Below are 19,214 nucleotides of genomic sequence, written 5' to 3'. Positions count from 1 at the left end.
CTTTGTTGAAGGAGTGACGTCGGATTACCTGGCAACAACCGACGACGAAGCAGAAGATGATGTTACAAAAAGTTTTCACGAGGTGAGTTGAATGTGAATATCAATTATATAAAAAGATTCGACGAACTTAGACGATTTCAGCTTTACTCAAAATTAAAGGTAAAATATTTATAATGAAATGGTATTCTCTAAAGATGGAAACGTTTCGCCCACAATTAGAATTTTGTAAAAATCCTAACATCGAAACATCGAAGCTAGAGGATGATCATGTGGAAGCCTTGGACTGGATAGACCCCACAGGTAAGGTGCCCGGAATGTTCCGATTATAAAATAAATGCCATATAAAATATTGCACCAGCACAACTAATAGGTATGCGTGGCGTTACAGTTAAATCGTTCAAGCCATTTTATTTTGCAATATATAATTTTACTTTCTACATATAAAGAAGCAAAACACGACACGCCTCCCATGGGTGATGAATGCCATGAAAACTTCCTGAATTCCATATCACAGAAGGACTACCTAGAAAATTTGCCATCGGTGCTTGATACGGTCAGCAACATCACAAATGTTGTGTCTCAGGTATGACAAAATAAATGTCAGTTTTTTTATTTATTTGTAGCAAATATTTACAAGCAATGTTTATATCAAATGTTAGTATGGACACGATGTCGACACGTTACATATCTCTAGAAAGCGAAGGTCGGAAAGACAAGCGTCGAAAAAAGAGATGGTTAAAAAACGGTAAGTTTTGTTTTGCATCAGACTATACATTGTAATTTCTTTAATGTAGCCTGTATCAGTGGTATACATATTTTGGCTAACGTGCCACCTGAAGCTATTAATCGAATTGCTACAGGCAATGACACGAATTGCTACATCTCCTCGTCAATTTTTTTTAAAGAAACATTTGCTTAGACTTTAAATTTGAAACGTATTTTGTTCGCATATGCAGGCGTAGGCAGAATGCTGAATCCGAGAGAGTTGGGGTTGTGTCTTTTCATGATACCCGAACTATCGCCAGCGACAGGGAGCGCAGAAGAATGCTGAATATCAATAGTGCTTTTGATGAACTAAGAGAAGTAGTCCCAACATTTCCTTACGAAAAACGGCTTTCCAAGGTAACCATCACTTACTGTTCTCCATCAGATGAATTAAATACTTGTACACTGCAAACAGTTTTACCTGGACTGGGCTTGTGTGACTGATAAAATACACTGTGACTTGGCCTGATACTTGACTTGAATTTACGTTATTTAGCAGTTAGATAGACTGTAAGTCATTTCAAAACAACACTATCACATTTGAGTCAACATGTGTTGTAAAATTTGAAGCTGTCATTTTGTCTCTCCGTTAACTCTTTATGTAATGGGGGGTAAGTGTTGATGCAAATCGAGAGATTGTAAAACTGTGTATAGGTATAACAACACTGTCACGTTATATTTATGTACCTTATTTTTTTATGACAGATCGACACGCTCAGACTTGCACTTGCCTATATCGCTCTTCTTAAGGACGTGCTTACATCCGAACTTGCACCACGACAGTTTCTGTATGAATTCACAGAAGGAAGATTGGACGCCTCAGCATCATGGGATATAAGTGGTAAAACTTGGCAATAAAAGAAAAATAAATTAATTATTACTAAAATGGAAGTACAAAAGTAGTTATTAAACATAATTTATTTGTTACCATAGAATTGTTTTGCTAAGTGAATTTTTCTTTTTATAAAAAATAAATATTTTAATACCTTTGCAGATCTCACAACAAGAATCGCTTGGATCAAGTGGAAATAGATAAAAGAGAAGGCTGCAAGTTTTTATTATATCAGTTCATTGTGTTATCGCAAACGTTTATTTTTTACCGTGACCATCGCAATAAATAAACCAAATCGACTACAATCACAATTCTGGCAAATAAAACACTGTTTTAGATTGGCGTTTATTTTTACGCGTGAAATAACGTAAAAACTTGACAGGACTATCGCCATATATGATGAATGGAATAATGTTGCAAATCAAGGCCTAGTTACACCCATACGAGACGTTTTTAAATACATTAATTATTTATATGTGAAAAATCAAATCGCATTTTTTGGAAAGAAAACACTTCATATCTATGTGGCAAATGTAATACTAAATAAATGAATACTTAATGGTAGCAAGTACTCCAACAGTATCTCAATAAATTTTCCAGACATACATTTTTTGTTAAGAATAGGAAAATCGGGAATACACTCACAGTATGCACGTAGCGTGATTACAGAAAATATAGATAATATAATTAATCAGTATATTTTCAGTTACCACTTGAACTTAACGCAAATATTCCGACAAGTGGCCAAGGATTGGAAACTATCTATACAGAAGAGCCTTGTTAAAATACATCAAGAAGGTTTTGTAAAACCTTCTAAACGTGAGATTTCCATTAAAAATGCAGCACTAAATTTCATATTTGTAGCCAGTTTACTTAAATTTTGTAGGAATTTATAGTCGAACTCAATTTTAGGAATTATTTAGTTATTCAAGACACAAAATCTATAGCCATAGTTTGTTCATCCAACCAAAACGACACTGGCGCGACGAGGTGCTGAACTTCCAGCAGTTGCGACTAACTCGTCGTCGGTGGCGCGCGTCTCGTGGCTTTCCAGCATAGGACGCGAATCGCTGCGAAACGCCGACCCGCTTGCTTCAGGAAAATTCTTGGGAGGCGATTGGCGCAGGCCGACCGAGGAGGTGCGGGTCAGGTCGAAAGGGTGGAACTGCGATCCGACGGCGCCACTGGACTCGCCCGGGCCGGAGCGCTGCAGGCCTGATTTATTGTTTGCGATTTCGTGTTCCGACATGTCGCTGGTGGCCGTCTCCTTCCAGGACTCGAGGTAGTCGTCGAAGTTGAGTGCCGTCGTCCACTGGAGCAGCTCGTCAACCTGTTCAACATTGAGCTCGTTCAGTTTAGTGACGTGCAATCGTCTGCTGTGGCAAACTATTAAAGCAGGGTAGCCACACTATTTTATTTTTAAAAATCGAAAGACAATGAAAGACATTTTAAAGAAAATTTATGGTTTTAAACAAAAAATCAAAAAAAAGACCCGTGCCTTGCAAATAATTCAAAACAAACTACAGCGAAAGTATAGGCAGATGTTGATTGTGGACCAAAATTTATTAAATTGTTGTCCTGGAAAAACGATTAAAAATAATCGAGTAACAGACCACGCTAAACTTCAGAGCACCCAATGAATGCAACTGTGCAAATCGGGTTACAATTTAAAATAGTTAAAATGTTTAAAAATAAATGTATCCATAATGTTATACGCGGTCCAACATTTAAACTGTGTGGACTTTACTGTTTAAGGTTTAACGTAAGTTTCTTTTTTCCACCCCAAACCAAAACCGATACTGCGTCGCTTTAGAAAAAACAACAGTTGAACCCAAAACGAATACAAACCGGATAAACACTTTCACTTTCTGCTTAAAACACATAAAACCTTGTTTTAAAAAGTACCGAAAAAAGCAGACAAAATACCTTACCTCCCAGTCCATGACGGCTTGAGGGCCTTGTACGTTGACGGTATTGACCAAACCTCGAGCCGCCTTCTCCACCAACTCACTCGTTTCCTGGTCCGATTCCTTCGCCTTCAGCATTCCCTCTCTGAAGCGAAACCGTGTCATTTTGGGAAAAGTTTATATGCGCTAGCCCGACACTAAAGGCTATTTACAATTATCTCAACTACAAAATTAACTTATTTACTTGTATTTTTACAAAATGAATTTGCCACCATACAAATACCAGTCTACATTTTGTAAATTAAGGCCCTTCGCTGCTTTCGCAACATCGGCAGTTGCGGGGTGTTAAAACGGCTTGAAAAAATGTTATAACACGGATGCGTTATGGCCACTTTTTATCCTAATAAACATTTTCGTTTTAAACAAGCAAAATTTGACAAAATTTCCTTCCAAATAAAATTGATCAACTGACTGCTAGCAGTAGAACCAAATAAAATCTGTGTACACGTTATGGACTAGTGCAGTGGTCTCCAACCTGTGGGTCGCGACCCCGAGTGGGGTCGCCTAAAAGTTTTGCGGGGTCGCCTTAAATGGATGTCTGAGTTCACACAAAGTAGTATTTAGTGCCTTTTTAAACCGATTTGTGTTTTAGAGTCTGTCATTCGAACGAACCATCCAATTGCAATATCAACAGCTGTAGAACAAAGTTTAGTGATTAAAGTTACAACATAGAGTGCGTAACAAATGCACAAAGTAGCTTCAGTTCTATTTAGTAGCTGTTCTAGGTGTTGTACTATTGTTAAAATTGTTGACCAAAAGTGATTTTTGGTCATTACCATAAACATACAACTCATTATTTCTCTGGTGTTTTAGTACGATTTATGTATTTCGCTTTATTTAAAATGGCGTCACACTGATAAACGTGACTGAGTTAATAGCGGAGACAAGCTTTCTTCTAAATAAAATTGCTGTTTTTAGCTTTTAAAAGCTGCTAAATCAGGTAACGTGACATTTCACAAAATTAGACTTCCTTGATTTAGCGCAGAGAAAGTCACATTCTTTAATGAGTTATCAAAACGGCTGTTTTTTCACTAAACTTGGATAACGTGGTTATATAAGAAGCTTTATATTCATAATTTCAGTCAATAAAAAGTAAATTTGTTTCTGACTTAACAGAACAGATTCCTCTACCTTGTGTCACAATTAATCGGCTGTGGTAAAATAATAAAAAATCGTATCTTTGTGATAATGAGGTGCAGCACAGCCACTGGATGTTTGCTGTTTGGTTTGCTTAAACTGGGACGTTAGTTAGTAATAAAATATTCAGGCAGCGTAAATAAACAAGCTAAGTGTTTTGAACGTAAATTGCAATCTCTTGAATCACAAGAAGGCGCCATGAAAGCATTTACTGCAGTCAATAAAGTTGCTATTTGTTCTTTGTATGTCGCCTCTTATCAAATTGCAAAGCTAAAAAGCCCATACAAGTAAATGCTTCTCAATCGTATGCAATTTAATTTTCTGTATTGATTCAATTTATACCAAAGAAGAAGTATTATCCGAAGAGCTTCTGTTTTGCAATTACTGCAGTTGCATACTGGAGGCGAAAATTCATAACTTAGTAAGTTCTTTAACGAAAATTCTATATCCCGGGGAAAATGTGCTGGAATATGTATCGATGGAGCGGCAGCTAAAGTTTATCTGAAGAACTGCATAATACTTTGAAAGCAGTCACAAAGTCGTATACCACTAAACCAGCGTTTATTTTCTTGTTGGTGAGACCAGATGGGTTCGGTTATCACGTGGTCAACTCAGAAAAAAGCACTACTATATGGCGACAGCCTGACACCGTCCAACGAACAAGACTGGTTAATAGATCGTTTTTGTGTCATGCCTTTGCCAAAGCTGACCCTACGTTTTGTGGAAGAATTTACAGAAACCGCATGTATAACTCATCTAAAGAAAATAGTCTTTTGGACTTCGATGCAATCATACCTGATTCTGTTTATTTTTGTTATTGAACTACTCATTCCGTTTTCAACCACATGGCTTTGTGAAGCGAGATCCAGCGCAATAAGGATTTAAAAAAAAAAAATCGTAATCGCTTGGAAGTAGAGCATTACATCTAGTTATGCTTATGCAAAGTTGAGCCGCGTTTGCCAAACTATTGGCTCTTTGCAGGCGCAACCATGGCACTGAAATTTTATTTTGATGCACATGTACCACAGTTCTCTTGAATTATGTAATTTGAAAACAAACTTAGGGTCGCAGTCAGAGGCGTAGCTAGGGGGGTGCGGTGGGGTACATATGTCCCCGGGCGCCAAGCTACAGGGGCGCCAAAATAAGCTTTAAAAAGCCAAAATAAGGCTGATTCTTCTTTAAATACAATGTTGTATTAAAATTTGAATCGTTTTTTCGTATAAAGTAAGGTATATTATGTTATTGTAATAGAAAATGTGATTAAACATAAAGGAGGGGGCGCCAATTTTATAGTTTGCCCCCGGGCGCAAAATACCCTGGCTACGCCTCTGGTCGCAGTGTAAATTTTGATTTTATTTTATTTAAATTGGAGTCGAATATTAAAAAGGTTGGAGATCACTGGACTAGTGGATACACCACAACTTGTGAAATTTGAGCACCACAGTCACACGTGTAGTGCACGTCTAAATGGAGAAGGCAAGCACGATCTACCAACAAGCGGCAGTAAAAAGCGCAGGGAGTGCGCAAAAAAGGTCAAACTGTCTAAGTTTTTTAGCCTAATAGAATTCTCAAACTAGGCGAATTATGGTAGTCATTGAAAGAAGCTGATTATCCTTTCAAAAAGTTCTCGGCAATTGCTAAACAAAAGGGACGCATGTAGATGTAACCTGCACGAGTAGACAAGACATTTTAGAATTCCAAACTAAGCTTGCGTAAGTATCCTACATAAAATGTTCGACTCAATGAAAGTGGAAAGTGATTACTTTAATCTAGGAATTGGCTGGGTTTCTACAGCCTTCCAAAATAAAGTAATTGCAGGAATATTGAGTCAACATATGGAACAGTTCACCTACCTCATGATTTCTAGACTTTAGGGTAAATCAATCGCAAATAGTACGAATTCTTAAAAGAGAAGCCGAGAAAGTTCTGAATCCTTACAAAACAACAAATCACAAAGCTTAAGTAAAACACCGATCCTACTCGAATGCCTAAAACGCTATATACCGAAAGTTGCCTGGCCCCAGAAGCAACCCATTTATATTGCTACAAGAACAAACATGAGTTTAACATCACATCAAGCGCCTGCTGCGACGAAGAAACAACCATTTTGGTTCCTATTTAGGAAAAAGCGATTCACTGAAGGAAATTTCAAGTGGTGATGAATTGAATGCCCTGCTGCAAACAATTCCAGTCGGAGTTTAGGACGAAGAGCAACCTATTCGAATGCGTGCAATTCAACACGAACTCAATTGCATGTATATGTAAAACATTTATTTCAGTTCCAAATAAAACAAACAAGCAAAAAGTGCTCCAAAGACTCGTGTAACTGTAAATTAATTAATTGTAGTTGCGGTAAAAAATCGAACAAATGTATCGAACTTTAAGTAAACTATCTCGATGCCCATTGACCCATGGATGGAACATAGCGCTTGAGGTGAAACAGATATCAAAGCGGAATTGTGTATGTTTTATTTTTGTGATTTTCTTTAGTTATCAAAATGTCTATCACTACAGCCTCGTTTAACATTAATGGAATCCGTGATAAGACTAAAATGAGATGAATTTAAAAAAAATGAGATAAATCTTTTTTAAGTATATCAGAGATAAATCACACCATCAGTCCAATGACAGGTCATATTATACCTTTTAAACAGGAAACACATTTCACACAGCGATGAACAAGTTTGGCAGATGATATGGGAAGAAGAATTTGTTTGGTCACGTGGTACAAATTATAGCAAGGGTGTACCCATTTTATATTGTTAAACTAAACAGACAGCTAATCCAGGCGAGAGGTTTTAAATTACAATGATCAACTCGGAAATAAGAAATTAACGCTAACAAATAATTACGGGCCAAACAATGATAATATTCAAGACTTTTTGACATTTTTGGCACACCTTATCACAGTTTCTGACGGCTACATGATAGGAGGGGATTTCAATATCATCTTAAATCCTAGTTTACATAAAAGTCGTGCGCCCAGGCATACAAACATAACATCGCGAGATGCTGCGCATGGGCTCACATGAATGCGCTTAAATTACATAATGCCTTTCGTCATCTGCAAGGTGCGAAAAGAAAACATTCGAGAATTCCAACAAAACCGATCGTGATTTGTCTTTAAAGCTATAGCTTCGAATGAACACGGTAAGGGATATGGGAAGTTTAAAACACGTTTGTCGAATAACAAACAACAAACTGACTTGAATCAGAAAAACAACGATTACAACTAATCCAGTAAATCACGTCATTTACCACGTTAGGTAAGATTTAGGTGGGCTGCCCTTAAAGCTGTCCTACGTGGCGTTCCAAACGAATTTGGTGCTAGATTAAAAAAAATAAAACACGCCAGAATGAACTGAAGATAAATAAAGAAGAGCTCGAAGACGAATAGGTGGTGCAAACAGTCCTGCGATCAAGTTAACGCAATCTAGAAGCAGATTGGATCAATAGTAGAAAACCAACCAAAGAGGCGATAGTTAGAAGCAGCGCGTTTTAGCCGAAAGGGGAAATAAAAACATAAGATAATTTAAAAAAAAAAAAACGTCATGCGGGAAAAGTTAATCAACCCTCTTTAAAATGGTAACCACATCTATACAGACCAAAAATCAGTATTTGAAGACCTATACGTTCAGTCACAATTCGACCTTAACCTGGTAAACCTTAACGCGTCACAGCAAGAAAGGAATAAAATGATCTCAAAGGACGAAATTCGGTTTAAAATTTCGGTTCAACCACAAACATTTTTATTAATATCTTTCTTACGATTTATCTTATTGGAATTTATCGGTTGAGCTCCTGAACACCAAAAATCATTATACTGTGAAGTGTGAACTATTTTTAATATATTATACCAAGGGTTTCAAACATCCCATGAATCACAACTTGACAAATACAAAAAAATAGTACACTCTTGCCCAATAATACCAAAGATTACTGGGCCTTCCTAAAGGTAAAAAAATTGGGAATGTTTTGAACATTGCTATGTGACTCATGTGGCACGGCACACAAGCCAGATTGGAAAATTACGCGGCAGACGTTTAATAAATTAAAATTGCGTGTCTGTAAATCAGAGCTTTGGAGCCGGAGCCCCGGAGCTTTAACATTTACGCCTGCTCCAAAGCGCTGCGAGAAACCAGTAAATGTTACAGTTTGCGCGGCTGTAGATAAATTACTATACCTAAAACTGTAAGCGTGGCTTAAGTTTTACCCTTTTTACTTGCCAAGTTACCGCGAATAAAAGGCGATTTTTTAAGAAATGAGCGACCGCAATGATTTTAATTAACATCATACAAATCAACCGTGTTGTCTTTTGGCTTTTGATGTGTTTAGAATATGCAAAGCATTTAATTTACTTTAGTTTTTTGTTTGTTTGTTTTTCTCGTACTTTAAATCAAAGTTTAACTTGGAACCATTGTTGACATACTTGTACATCTTTTTCATCCATTGTATCTTGCGCTGTCTTCTTCGGTGCTCAACGTCAGCTTTACGTTGCAACTTGACATGGTGAAATTCGACATTTTTTCTTGACGTTTCCCAAGTCACTGGGTCCTGCCGCAATTCGATTATCATTACTATCTTAGCTGTAACTCGGACTCGAGCATTTGTTTGTTGAATCGTTGAGTGGTAATTAATTTCACCAAAGACAAAAATCTGTATGACAATAGTAGCCCTATTTTTTAAATCCTCAAAATTAATATCAAATTGCGTAAAACAAGTCTCTTTGAGAAAAAAATGAGGTATTTGTTTTACTCAAATACTTTCTGTATTCGTAGATATAGCCTACAGTACATGGCTTTTTTCGTTAGGTCATTTTTGTGTTCATTTAAGCATAACTAAAAAAGCAAAACCTGATGTCATCAGTTAATAGCTATTTCTATGTGATATGATATGACTCGCTAAAGGTTCGAATAAGTTGTAAACGAACATCAATGCGTGTGCATTTGACGTTACAGCACTGGAATTTGTTGTTTATTACATTTTACTAGTTGTTTATTGTTTTTTATGTTTTTAACATAAGCGGAACGATAATTTAATTAGCTTTATTAGGAAACGTGTTTTTCGATATAGCACCAAATCATCTTGCTAAAAACATATGTTTACAATACATATGTGGTTTAATATTAATTAGAATATAGGCTTTCGTTTAGGCTTATTAGGGATGTAGTGCGCAATAATAACAGATTAGGACCTAACTCATCAGAAAAAATTGAAACCTGTCAAATCAAGGTAGTTCATGTTTTATTTACATGTAGGTCGATATTTTGTAATTTTAGCCTACAAAGATACAATCCAATGCTACTGTTCGACGACAAATTAAATTACAATTTTTTTAAGCTCTCGCACAAATGTGTTTCGTCAGTTCAAAGTAAGAGAAAAGGCAATTGAAATAACGAAATAAATTGTAGCCAGTCTAACATTTATTCAAGGGTACCTATGAGGGGCTTACACTTAAATATAGCATTGTAAAAAAAGATCTGTTAAATGGTGATTTTGGCTTCATGGCACAATTTTGCACCGCATGCAGCGATATACTAAACCTACGGATACTTTACGCGTCCACCAGGTTTGTCTGTTGCATGTATTAGCAAACTTGTGCCTGCGGGGTTCGCTAAAGTTACCGCCTTTTTTACGTGTTTTTAATAAATTAGGCTACTTTTACTTTGCTTCTGGTGAAGTTGAAGTAACATCAATATTCAGATTAAAACCAAATTCGGGTACAGGCCAAAACTAGACTAACCAATAAGTCGTATTAAGACTTACATGTAAATACGACCTAAATCGCTTTGATCTGAAGGTTTTGGTTTTAACCCGAAGAGTTTAGGTCATAGATATTATTGCGTTTTGGTCTTTGTTGTTTCGTTGGTCGTAAAACCGAGGCGTTATAGATCAATGCTCCGCAACCGGTTTGCCGCAGTGTCCTCGGAGGTTTTATACTTGCGTTGTTTTAAAGGTGCATTTTAGTTAGAAGAATTAAGGCGACCATGTGCACCGAAGTGGGGCTTTTGAACAGTTTCCTATAATATTAACTTTCCTGGAAACTTTTTCAAACCTATGTTACGTTTATGTCGAAAGTCATATTTACTTCCAATTAATTAGCACGTTTAAAGTACAACAAAGGATTTAAAAAGCGTGCCGAGCGTCAAAGCGTGTTTTAAGATTTAGGAATTATTACCTTACACAAAGCAGTGTGTTATAGGGCGTATCAAAGTCAGAAAAAAATAGGTTGACATTTTGACTATTTCATGCTCAGTTGATAGGTTGGTGCATATTTTACCAGAAGTTTTACCGCAAACACAAAATTCTTATCAGGCTATAAGCTTGACCTCAAATAGGGTTCGGGAACTTTTTAGACGCCTGTCAAAGCCAAACCATAACATGTTTCGACGGGCCCGTAATAAATTTGTATCCACAACTGTTTCTTTTTAATTGAAAATGGGTCGAAATAAAATAAGAATGCGGTTAAATACATTACGATATACGAAGTGATGAAAGTTTGATTGTTTATATGTTCAGGGTATGCGTGGCGCCTATAGGGTGAAAACATTTCCTCAAACGCTACTGACCAGATACAGGAATAAGATTCGCGGGCAAAAAAAATTCTATTTACTTGGTTAAAATACCTAACAAAATATGACGAACGGCTTCGTGACCAGTTTGCAAAAGGTTGCAGGCCGGATGATTTACATTGGTGGGTATTTTGCGAGCTCATCACTTAAGTTTGTATATCTGCAGGTGCCAATAGACACTTCTCCAAGCTGTGAGTTTCGCACAATAGTTTAGTGAACCTAAACTGTGCAACTGTTGGCGTATTTGTTATAGTTTTTCAGAAGTGGAATTTGTACATTACGAGTGTAAATTTAGTCAAATTCACGTTTTGCCATGTCAAAAATCCAGGGCGCCAAAAACGCTCCGCACAGTCCCGTTCGGCGCCTATGTTTCCGGATGTATAAATTATTTACGGAAAATAAAGTATATTTATTAGGGATTGTCCTACCATATTCAATAACAATTCAGAGCATCTGAAACCATAGTTTAGCCTAGTGCAGTGGTTCTCAAACGGGTTGCCATTTTAAATACTCAAGGGTGCCGAGAGATATTTTAAATTCTTTAGGATTCTAATTTTTGCTTTATTGCCAAGCTTTTTGATACAATTTGTTGTGTACGATAAAAGTGCCAATAATTAAAAAGGTTTTATCAATCTTGTTGTATAGTTGATGTGCTGTTTTAATTTCGTTTATGGTAACGTTAAAAATACGAGCAAAGATGCAGCGAACTATTTATAATTTCTGCAGGGTGCCGCAAGCCAAAAAGTTTGCAAAAAACTGGCCTTCAGTGAATTGACATGAAATGACACTGGCGGCCGTTTTGACAATCCAAAATAGCGTCTTTCCTCCGGCATATTTATTTTATTTTATTTTTTTGGTTCATATTTATATTGAAATGTTTTTGGGTTTATATATATACAACGAATTTCACAAATCAGTTGAGAAACACCGTTCTCTAATTTTTTTTCCCAGGCAAGTGAAAAATTAGAAAATACAAATCAATACCATATGAATGTCCGGTCTGCATTCTGTGGCAGGTGCACACCCAAGACTTTTCCTATAGCAACACCCAAAGTCTTTTTCTAAATTTAAGTGCAAACTTCAATTAGTAACTTGTACACTTAAACCCATGAAAAAAAATAAATTGTGCTAAAATTCCAACCCTCAGGTGTGCCTAAAACCTTGATTGCACACCCAAGATCGGGATGTGAAGTGTCATAAAATGCAGACTGGATGAACTTAATAACACCTCAAAATTAGAAAAAGGGATATCACTACACCAAGGGTTACCAACATACAAACCATAGAGGCATAAATAAGTCGATCAGATACAAGCCTCCAGCCATTGTTCTCGTTGCGAACATACCAACCACTTTTTTTAACAGTCTGAGTTTCCAAACACATATTCCTAACAAAAAAATTAAGGTTTTAATGTAGTTTTGAACTAAAAATATACTTTTTAGACGTTATCCTAAGGTAAGTTACAAAGTTATTTTGTTCTTTTAGTGGCAACAACTTCATAGTTATATTTTCGCACAGAACACCACAATCCTACTTACTTGTTGTGTACTTGTTTTGAAGATAGTGATTTTGCATCTGGGGCTGTATAGTCTTTCGGACTGTTAGCACACATGTCAACAATGGGCCGATGAGTATATATTTTGTAATATATATTTGGAGGAAATTTTTCCTTTAAAAAAGTGTAAGCAATGTTAATTCAGAGGTAAAAAACTTGCAAATTTGTGGGGTGTCATAAAAAAGTGGTGGTAACTTAAAGTGCTTTATCGGCCTACTCATGACTATGTAATTTGTAATTTAGCTATTTTTTAATTCCGAAAATATTTTAGAACTTTCAAAATTTAGCTTTGGTAATGAATAAATCTGAGTTTTAAACAAGTAATTTTGAAATAAATAAAGTCCCAGTCAACTTATTTAAAGAAATTAGAACAAGTCCAAGTGATGTCTTTTTTAATAAATAAGAAGTCAAGTCCCAGTCCAAGTCATCAGTTGCTCAAGTCAAGTACCAGTTAAGTCATAACTAGAGCAAGTCAACTCAAAGTCAAGTCATTGTCATAATAATAAAACAGTGAAATATTAAAATTGGTAACCTCCAGCAAAAGTTACGATAAATAACCCAATTTAATAAAAAAAATGCTTGATAAAAACACTTTGTTTAACCGAAGCTGTCCAAAAGACCAAGTCAATCATTTGAAAACAGTACTTAAGTCAAGTCATTAAAGCACTGGATTAAATTAACTAATCAATACCAAAATGTGACAATTAAAGTAGTCATGTAAAAAACCATAAACCTATGCTCACGATTTTTAACACCATTCCCTATGGATATTGTTATTATAAAAAATACTTATCATACTGCCTAACCCAGTGCTCCGCAACCGGTGTGTCAAGACCATGCCAGGTGTGCCGCGACATTCCTTGAGGTGTGTTACTTGCGTTTTTAAGGACACTCTTGAATAATTATAATCACTCGAATAAGTCCTAAGTTCATGGGAATACGGCCTAAATGGACAAAATAACGCTTGAACTGTAGTGAGAGTGTTTTAGACGACCGGGGGCCATTGGTCTGGCATAGGATGATTTGGTTTTGACGCTTCGACTCCTTTAGTTTGAATATGCATTGGCTTGTTTGCCCCTGTTTGGTGTTATTGGTGGGTTATAGGTTGGGTTAGAAATTAAGGTATGGTTGGAGATAGGTGAAGTTAGTGATGGAATTAGGGGTGGGGTTTTAGGTCAGGTAAAATATTGTATAGGCCTTATTCTAGCTAGTTAGGTCTTTTTCCCACGGGACTTTCCGATTTAGACGTTTTTACGACAATTAGATATTATTTTGGTCTTATTGCGAACTGTGCGGCTTTCCTTACCTTATATTACCTTTTTTTCACATAGTAGCAAATTTTTGGCGCTTCGCGCAAATTCTATTTATTTTTAGAGACTGTTATCCCGTTTGAAGGTGTCTCTTAATATCCAAAAGCCCCTATTTTTTCAACGAAACTTTGTAATCAAAGTTGTACAAACTTAGCTAATTCCATTTTGTGGCATAGCATGTTCTGTCCTTTAAATGAGAACAAAATAAACGGCCCTGCTCAGTTTGCTCTCACGGAAATACAACCAAGAATATTTGGTTTTTATGGCTCCCTTGGGCTAAAAAAGGTTCCCGACCCCTGTTTTACGAAGACCGTAAAATATCAAAATCAAAACATAAAAAAAATGTAATACATCAAATTTCCGGCGCGTTCAATCATTAATCGCTCCTTTATCTATAGGTTGCCTAGTATGTTTGCCTTTTTGTGTATTGTTGATCTTCATATATTTCGCAGGTGTGCCGCCAATTTTTTTAGCTCTGTTGGTGTGCCGTAGGTGAAAAAAGGTTGCGGAGCACTGGCCTAACCTGAAACATGTATTTAAAATTAAAGGCATTAAGCATCAGTTAGGCAGTAAACATATTAACCAAGTATTTTTAGCCAGTTATATAACTTGTCATTCAAAAAAAAATAAAAGTGTCAATGCATATTTCCACCATTTTGGCTTGTTTGTATTTTTGCTTAAGATATTTGGCAAGGAATAAGTGAAAAAAGTATCAAAAAGCAATAATAATGAAAATATTTTATTTGAAAAAATCTGTTCTGTTGCACTTTAAAATCTGCCCTACGGTTTTATCACATTAATTCAGGAAGGGCAACAATAAAACGCCTAATGCGGCAAAAAAAATTGGTTGTTGAAATAGAGAAGGTAAAACAGGTGGTTACAATTTTCCACTAAAGTCTTTTTTAAATGACATCCTGTTAAAAGGTAAAACAAATTTGCTGTAATAATTCTAGATTTCAAGACATGTTAGAACAGCCCTCTGGAAATACTTCCGAAAAATGAAAGTTATAATAAAGAAACGTATCAGAATCTTCTGTCACCTTAGTGGTCGGAAAAACAAATATTTTCAATCGTCTGTTTTAAGAAATTTAAACGTTTGTGCAAAACTCTCTCTAATTTAGGTCTGCAAAGTTGTCATCTCTTAAGTCTAGTATTAAAGGTCACAAACTATTGTTTGTCTAATAGTTCTAATTCAATATTTATTTCATCCCAATTTCCTATGGAGAACAGGCTTGATATGTGCGGCGCCTATTGAAACAATAGGAAAGTATACGCTCTTGTGACGCTGCTAAGACAAATATTATTTTGGAATAACAAGATCTAGTTCTGAAATTGGTAATAAAAGACAGTTTACATGTCGCCTTTATTTCAGTATAGGAAGAAACGGTATGTGAATCTCTAAATCATTAGTAGACATGACAACATGAATGTCAAATTTAGGTTTTGGGTTAGTTCAAAATATAAATATCCAGATATATCTGTCACCTGTTATCAATATCTGAACTAACCTAGTTTTCAGTAAATTTCCAAATAAAAACAATTGTCTGTGTTAATAACATCATGGCAGTGTTTGTCTGAAAATCATGTATTTACCCCTGCAAGGCGAAACCTAATATGGACTCCAGCAGCCGCATCAAGTAGTTTGGCCTCTGTGGGGTTGATGCACCGAAGCATTAGACCTGGGTCTCCTTGGCCACGAAAGTTTATCAAATCACGATAATAGCGAAACACTTGCATATCCTGCAAAAATTAAACATTTATTTGTGATTTTAACACTATTAGGACAAATAGCAATTAACTTAACATAGGAATTAAAATATGATGATTGTGATTTAAAAACCAACAAACCATAAAAATACTTACTATGTGTTTTCTCCAGGATCGTTGTATGATTGCTGCTGCTTCGGATTTGTTTGTTATAACACGAGTTACCTTTGGTTTAGCTTTGATGGTATTACTAACTATAAAACAGTTATATTCATTTTTATTAAATACACTACAAAACAAACAACAGACATGAGTAGATTTTTTACATTTTTACAAAATATGATAATATAATAAGTAAGGCGATTATTTTTTGACCTAAAAAATGACAAAAATTTGACCTAAAAATTTAAAATTTGACAAATTTTAATATAAATATATTTTTTTGACAAAATTTTGACCTATTAGAAATACATTGATTTAAACAACATATTTTGTTTGCAGTACTACATTAGTGACACAAGTTATGTGCATTTTTTATCGATTTTAACTTAAAAAAATTTTTGATAAATTTTGACCTAACGTGTAAATTTTGACAATTTTTGACTTTTTTTGACAAGTCAAAAAATAATCGCCCTAATAATAAGTAATAACAAACAATTCTAAACAACAAATATGCTTATTTTATTGAATTACGTTTAGGAATTTCAGATGATGAAAAGTTTGCAGTAGTCTCAACATATTGTTCTTCAGCCTCAGCAGTTTTAACTTCTTTCTGAAAAATAAAACATTCATATATTAACTTGAGAAATCCAATACTTGACATTTCCTTCCGATATTGATACCAGATATATATTCAAGCAAAAAATACTAAATTACATCGTTAATATGCTCATAACAACTAATTTGTATTTGGGAATTTAATCAAAAAAAAATTGCTTCAGCATTATGCCCGAAATTTTTATATGAATTTGGCACTGGATGGTCACCCAAGTATAGACGAGCCTGATTCTACCACTTGACAATTGATATAACTATTAAAAAACTATTTCCAAGAGAAAATTTACTAGTCTCTGGTAAAGTGCTTTCTTACACAGTTGGCCGAAATGGAATATGTAAGACCTTCCTGTAATAAGGGTTTTTTTACATTAAAATTAAATGTATATTTTATGTAAAAATAGTAATTCTCGGACTAAAACTTTTGTTGTAAACCAGTGGTGTAGAACCACCACCTGCTGTAAACGGCAGTACAACCATTGTGCTACAAAAATATGTGCCACCTACAGACTAGATTTAAGCCTTTGCCCAAAATACTTTTTGTGATTAGTTGATGCCCCATGTGTTTGAAACGTGTTATTTGCTTTAAATTTTAAAATAGCAGTAATTTTGCTTAAGATTGTACTCTCTTGGAAATAATTTAGTATATTGCCTTGTGACTTTCATTTTTCTATGTATTTTTTATTGTGCATCTTTTGTGTTTTGCTTTTATGATGTAATCTTCACAACTGTTTTGTGTTTTCCTTTGTTTTGTTATGTACAAAAAATAATCATACTTTTGACCATTCCACCAATACATTATACCTGTTTTTCACAGCCTTATTTGTACAGACTTTGGATTGCACTTTCAGGTAAAGTAAAATTTGGAAGAAGTGGTTGGAAAAACAGGTCATTCAACACCTTTGTTAAAACAAACTTGTCTGTACTTATTTTGATTCACAAAACTTATTTTTTTTTGTTGTTCTTCCATGACTCAGAGAAGACATGGTCATTTAGAAAACCAAAATGTGAATAAATAAATACGCGTGTGAGGTGATTTTTACAACGGTTTATTCTGAGGCAAAAAATGTTATATAAATGCTATATCCAGTGAATTTGGAGAAGACAGTATTTTTGTTAAAGGTTGCATGTTTTGTGTGGTAGAATTTTGTGTGTTGCTATGAAGATTATTATCCATCCTATAAGAAGTTTGTAAGGGTAAGATTTTGGATCACAAGTACAAAGCATTATGTTGTTTAACTTTTTTGTTGAGTTTTTTGGTTTCCTGGTCAATTATCTGCTGTTGCTCATAGTAGGTTTTATGTTTAAGGAAACAAGTCTAGCTTTTCATAAGGATTAATTAATGTATTCTTGTGCAATTAATGTAAATACATGTTTAAACTGGCTTTTTTAGGTTATTATTAATAAGGAGCATATTATTTCATTAAAAAAATTATAATGTGAATTACTTGCACAATCTATTAATAAATGTTAAATTCAATAAACAACTTGAATTTTCACCAAAAATGTTAGGGTTTTTAGTGAATTATAATTAAAAGGAAACTGTCATATGAAAAAAAACATATAAGAATATAATGTAATTGCAAATCTAGAACAATGCTATGAATTGAAAATCAAATTTTAAAAGCAAATCTAAAGCAGTTGCTTGTGAGATTTTAAACCAAAATAAAAAAAATATTACAAATTTTGAATTATTTTTTACCTTTGACTTGTGAAAAGTTGACCCCCTCCTAATAAGGTAACCCATCTACATTTGAACTTTTAATTCTTGTTGCTTATAGAAAAAATGAAAGTGTTAAGTATTACAAGCTTTTAAAACAGAACTTTAAACATTACAAAAAAATACCATCTTTTTAGCTCTAGGCTATTAGTTTTTTTAGAATTTGTGCTTACTATTTTGTTAAGTGGTATTGTGTACATACCAGTGATTCATTTTGCCTTAAGCTACTCTCTGACTCTTGATGCAAATCCAAGACTGAAGAAGGCTTAACCCGTATTGAAAATACTGTAGGGATTGCCGGGATTTTTTCTCGTATCAGTTTATCATGTCCAAAAACTTGATGAAGGTGTTTTCTACAAAAAAAAAACACTGCTGATGTTAATAGAATGTACACTAATATTTTATATTTACAACACAGGGGGTCAGGGTCATATTTTTCTTAACCCACTTTACCTGCAGTGAAAACCTCTCCAAATTCTTGATAACTCTATTGCAGCACAAACAGACTTCATAAGAATGCTAGTTGCATCATCAGCAATTTTCTTTAATCTTTCATATTTGGAAAGCCGTGCAAAATGTAATGACAATGCTAAAGTTTCTTCATCTTTGTCAGAATGATAATCAGCTTTCTCCAAAATTGAAACAGCTTCCTTTTTTTCTAGCATAACTGTCTAGACTTTGTGTTACACAATGAATCTTTTATGCATCTGGAAGTTTTGTCTATAAACAATTTTTCTATTATGTAAATTGGTTCAGCAAGCTTGCTCAATTTTGCGGTTCAAAAAACAGTTATTTAACAGCAAAAATTCAGCATACCTGTTGCAACAACAACAATATTTAGCACATTCTATATACAAACAAAGGGTTGTAATTAT

The 19,214-nt window shown here is 34.9% G+C and overlaps 1 protein-coding gene across 2 annotated transcripts; it reads right to left on the bottom strand.

Moving 5' to 3' along the window:
• Positions 1-1,917: 1,917 nt before the first annotated feature.
• Positions 1,918-19,013, bottom strand: LOC146160461 (uncharacterized). 2 transcript variants are annotated; one of them, XM_083383626.1, is made up of 10 exons: positions 18,793-19,013; positions 18,542-18,692; positions 16,539-16,617; positions 16,002-16,099; positions 15,732-15,878; positions 12,812-12,942; positions 12,555-12,660; positions 9,131-9,255; positions 3,529-3,649; positions 1,918-2,927 (listed from the first exon to the last, which is right to left on the bottom strand). In XM_083383626.1, exons 1-10 carry the CDS (start codon positions 19,002-19,004, stop codon positions 2,556-2,558), a joined length of 1,542 nt encoding a protein of 513 aa, XP_083239752.1. In that variant the 5' UTR covers positions 19,005-19,013; the 3' UTR covers positions 1,918-2,555. The 2 variants fall into 2 exon arrangements, with proteins under 2 accessions (XP_083239752.1, XP_083239754.1); XM_083383628.1 differs by having other exon boundaries at positions 2,595-2,927; positions 3,524-3,649.
• Between the last annotated feature and the right edge of the window lie 201 nt (positions 19,014-19,214).

The sequence above is a fragment of the Ascidiella aspersa genome, chromosome 3 (genome assembly GCF_963924565.1).
Source record: "Ascidiella aspersa chromosome 3, kaAscAspe10.2, whole genome shotgun sequence".
Classification (NCBI taxonomy): domain Eukaryota; kingdom Metazoa; phylum Chordata; class Ascidiacea; order Phlebobranchia; family Ascidiidae; genus Ascidiella; species Ascidiella aspersa.
This window is presented reverse-complemented; position numbering and strand designations above follow the sequence as displayed.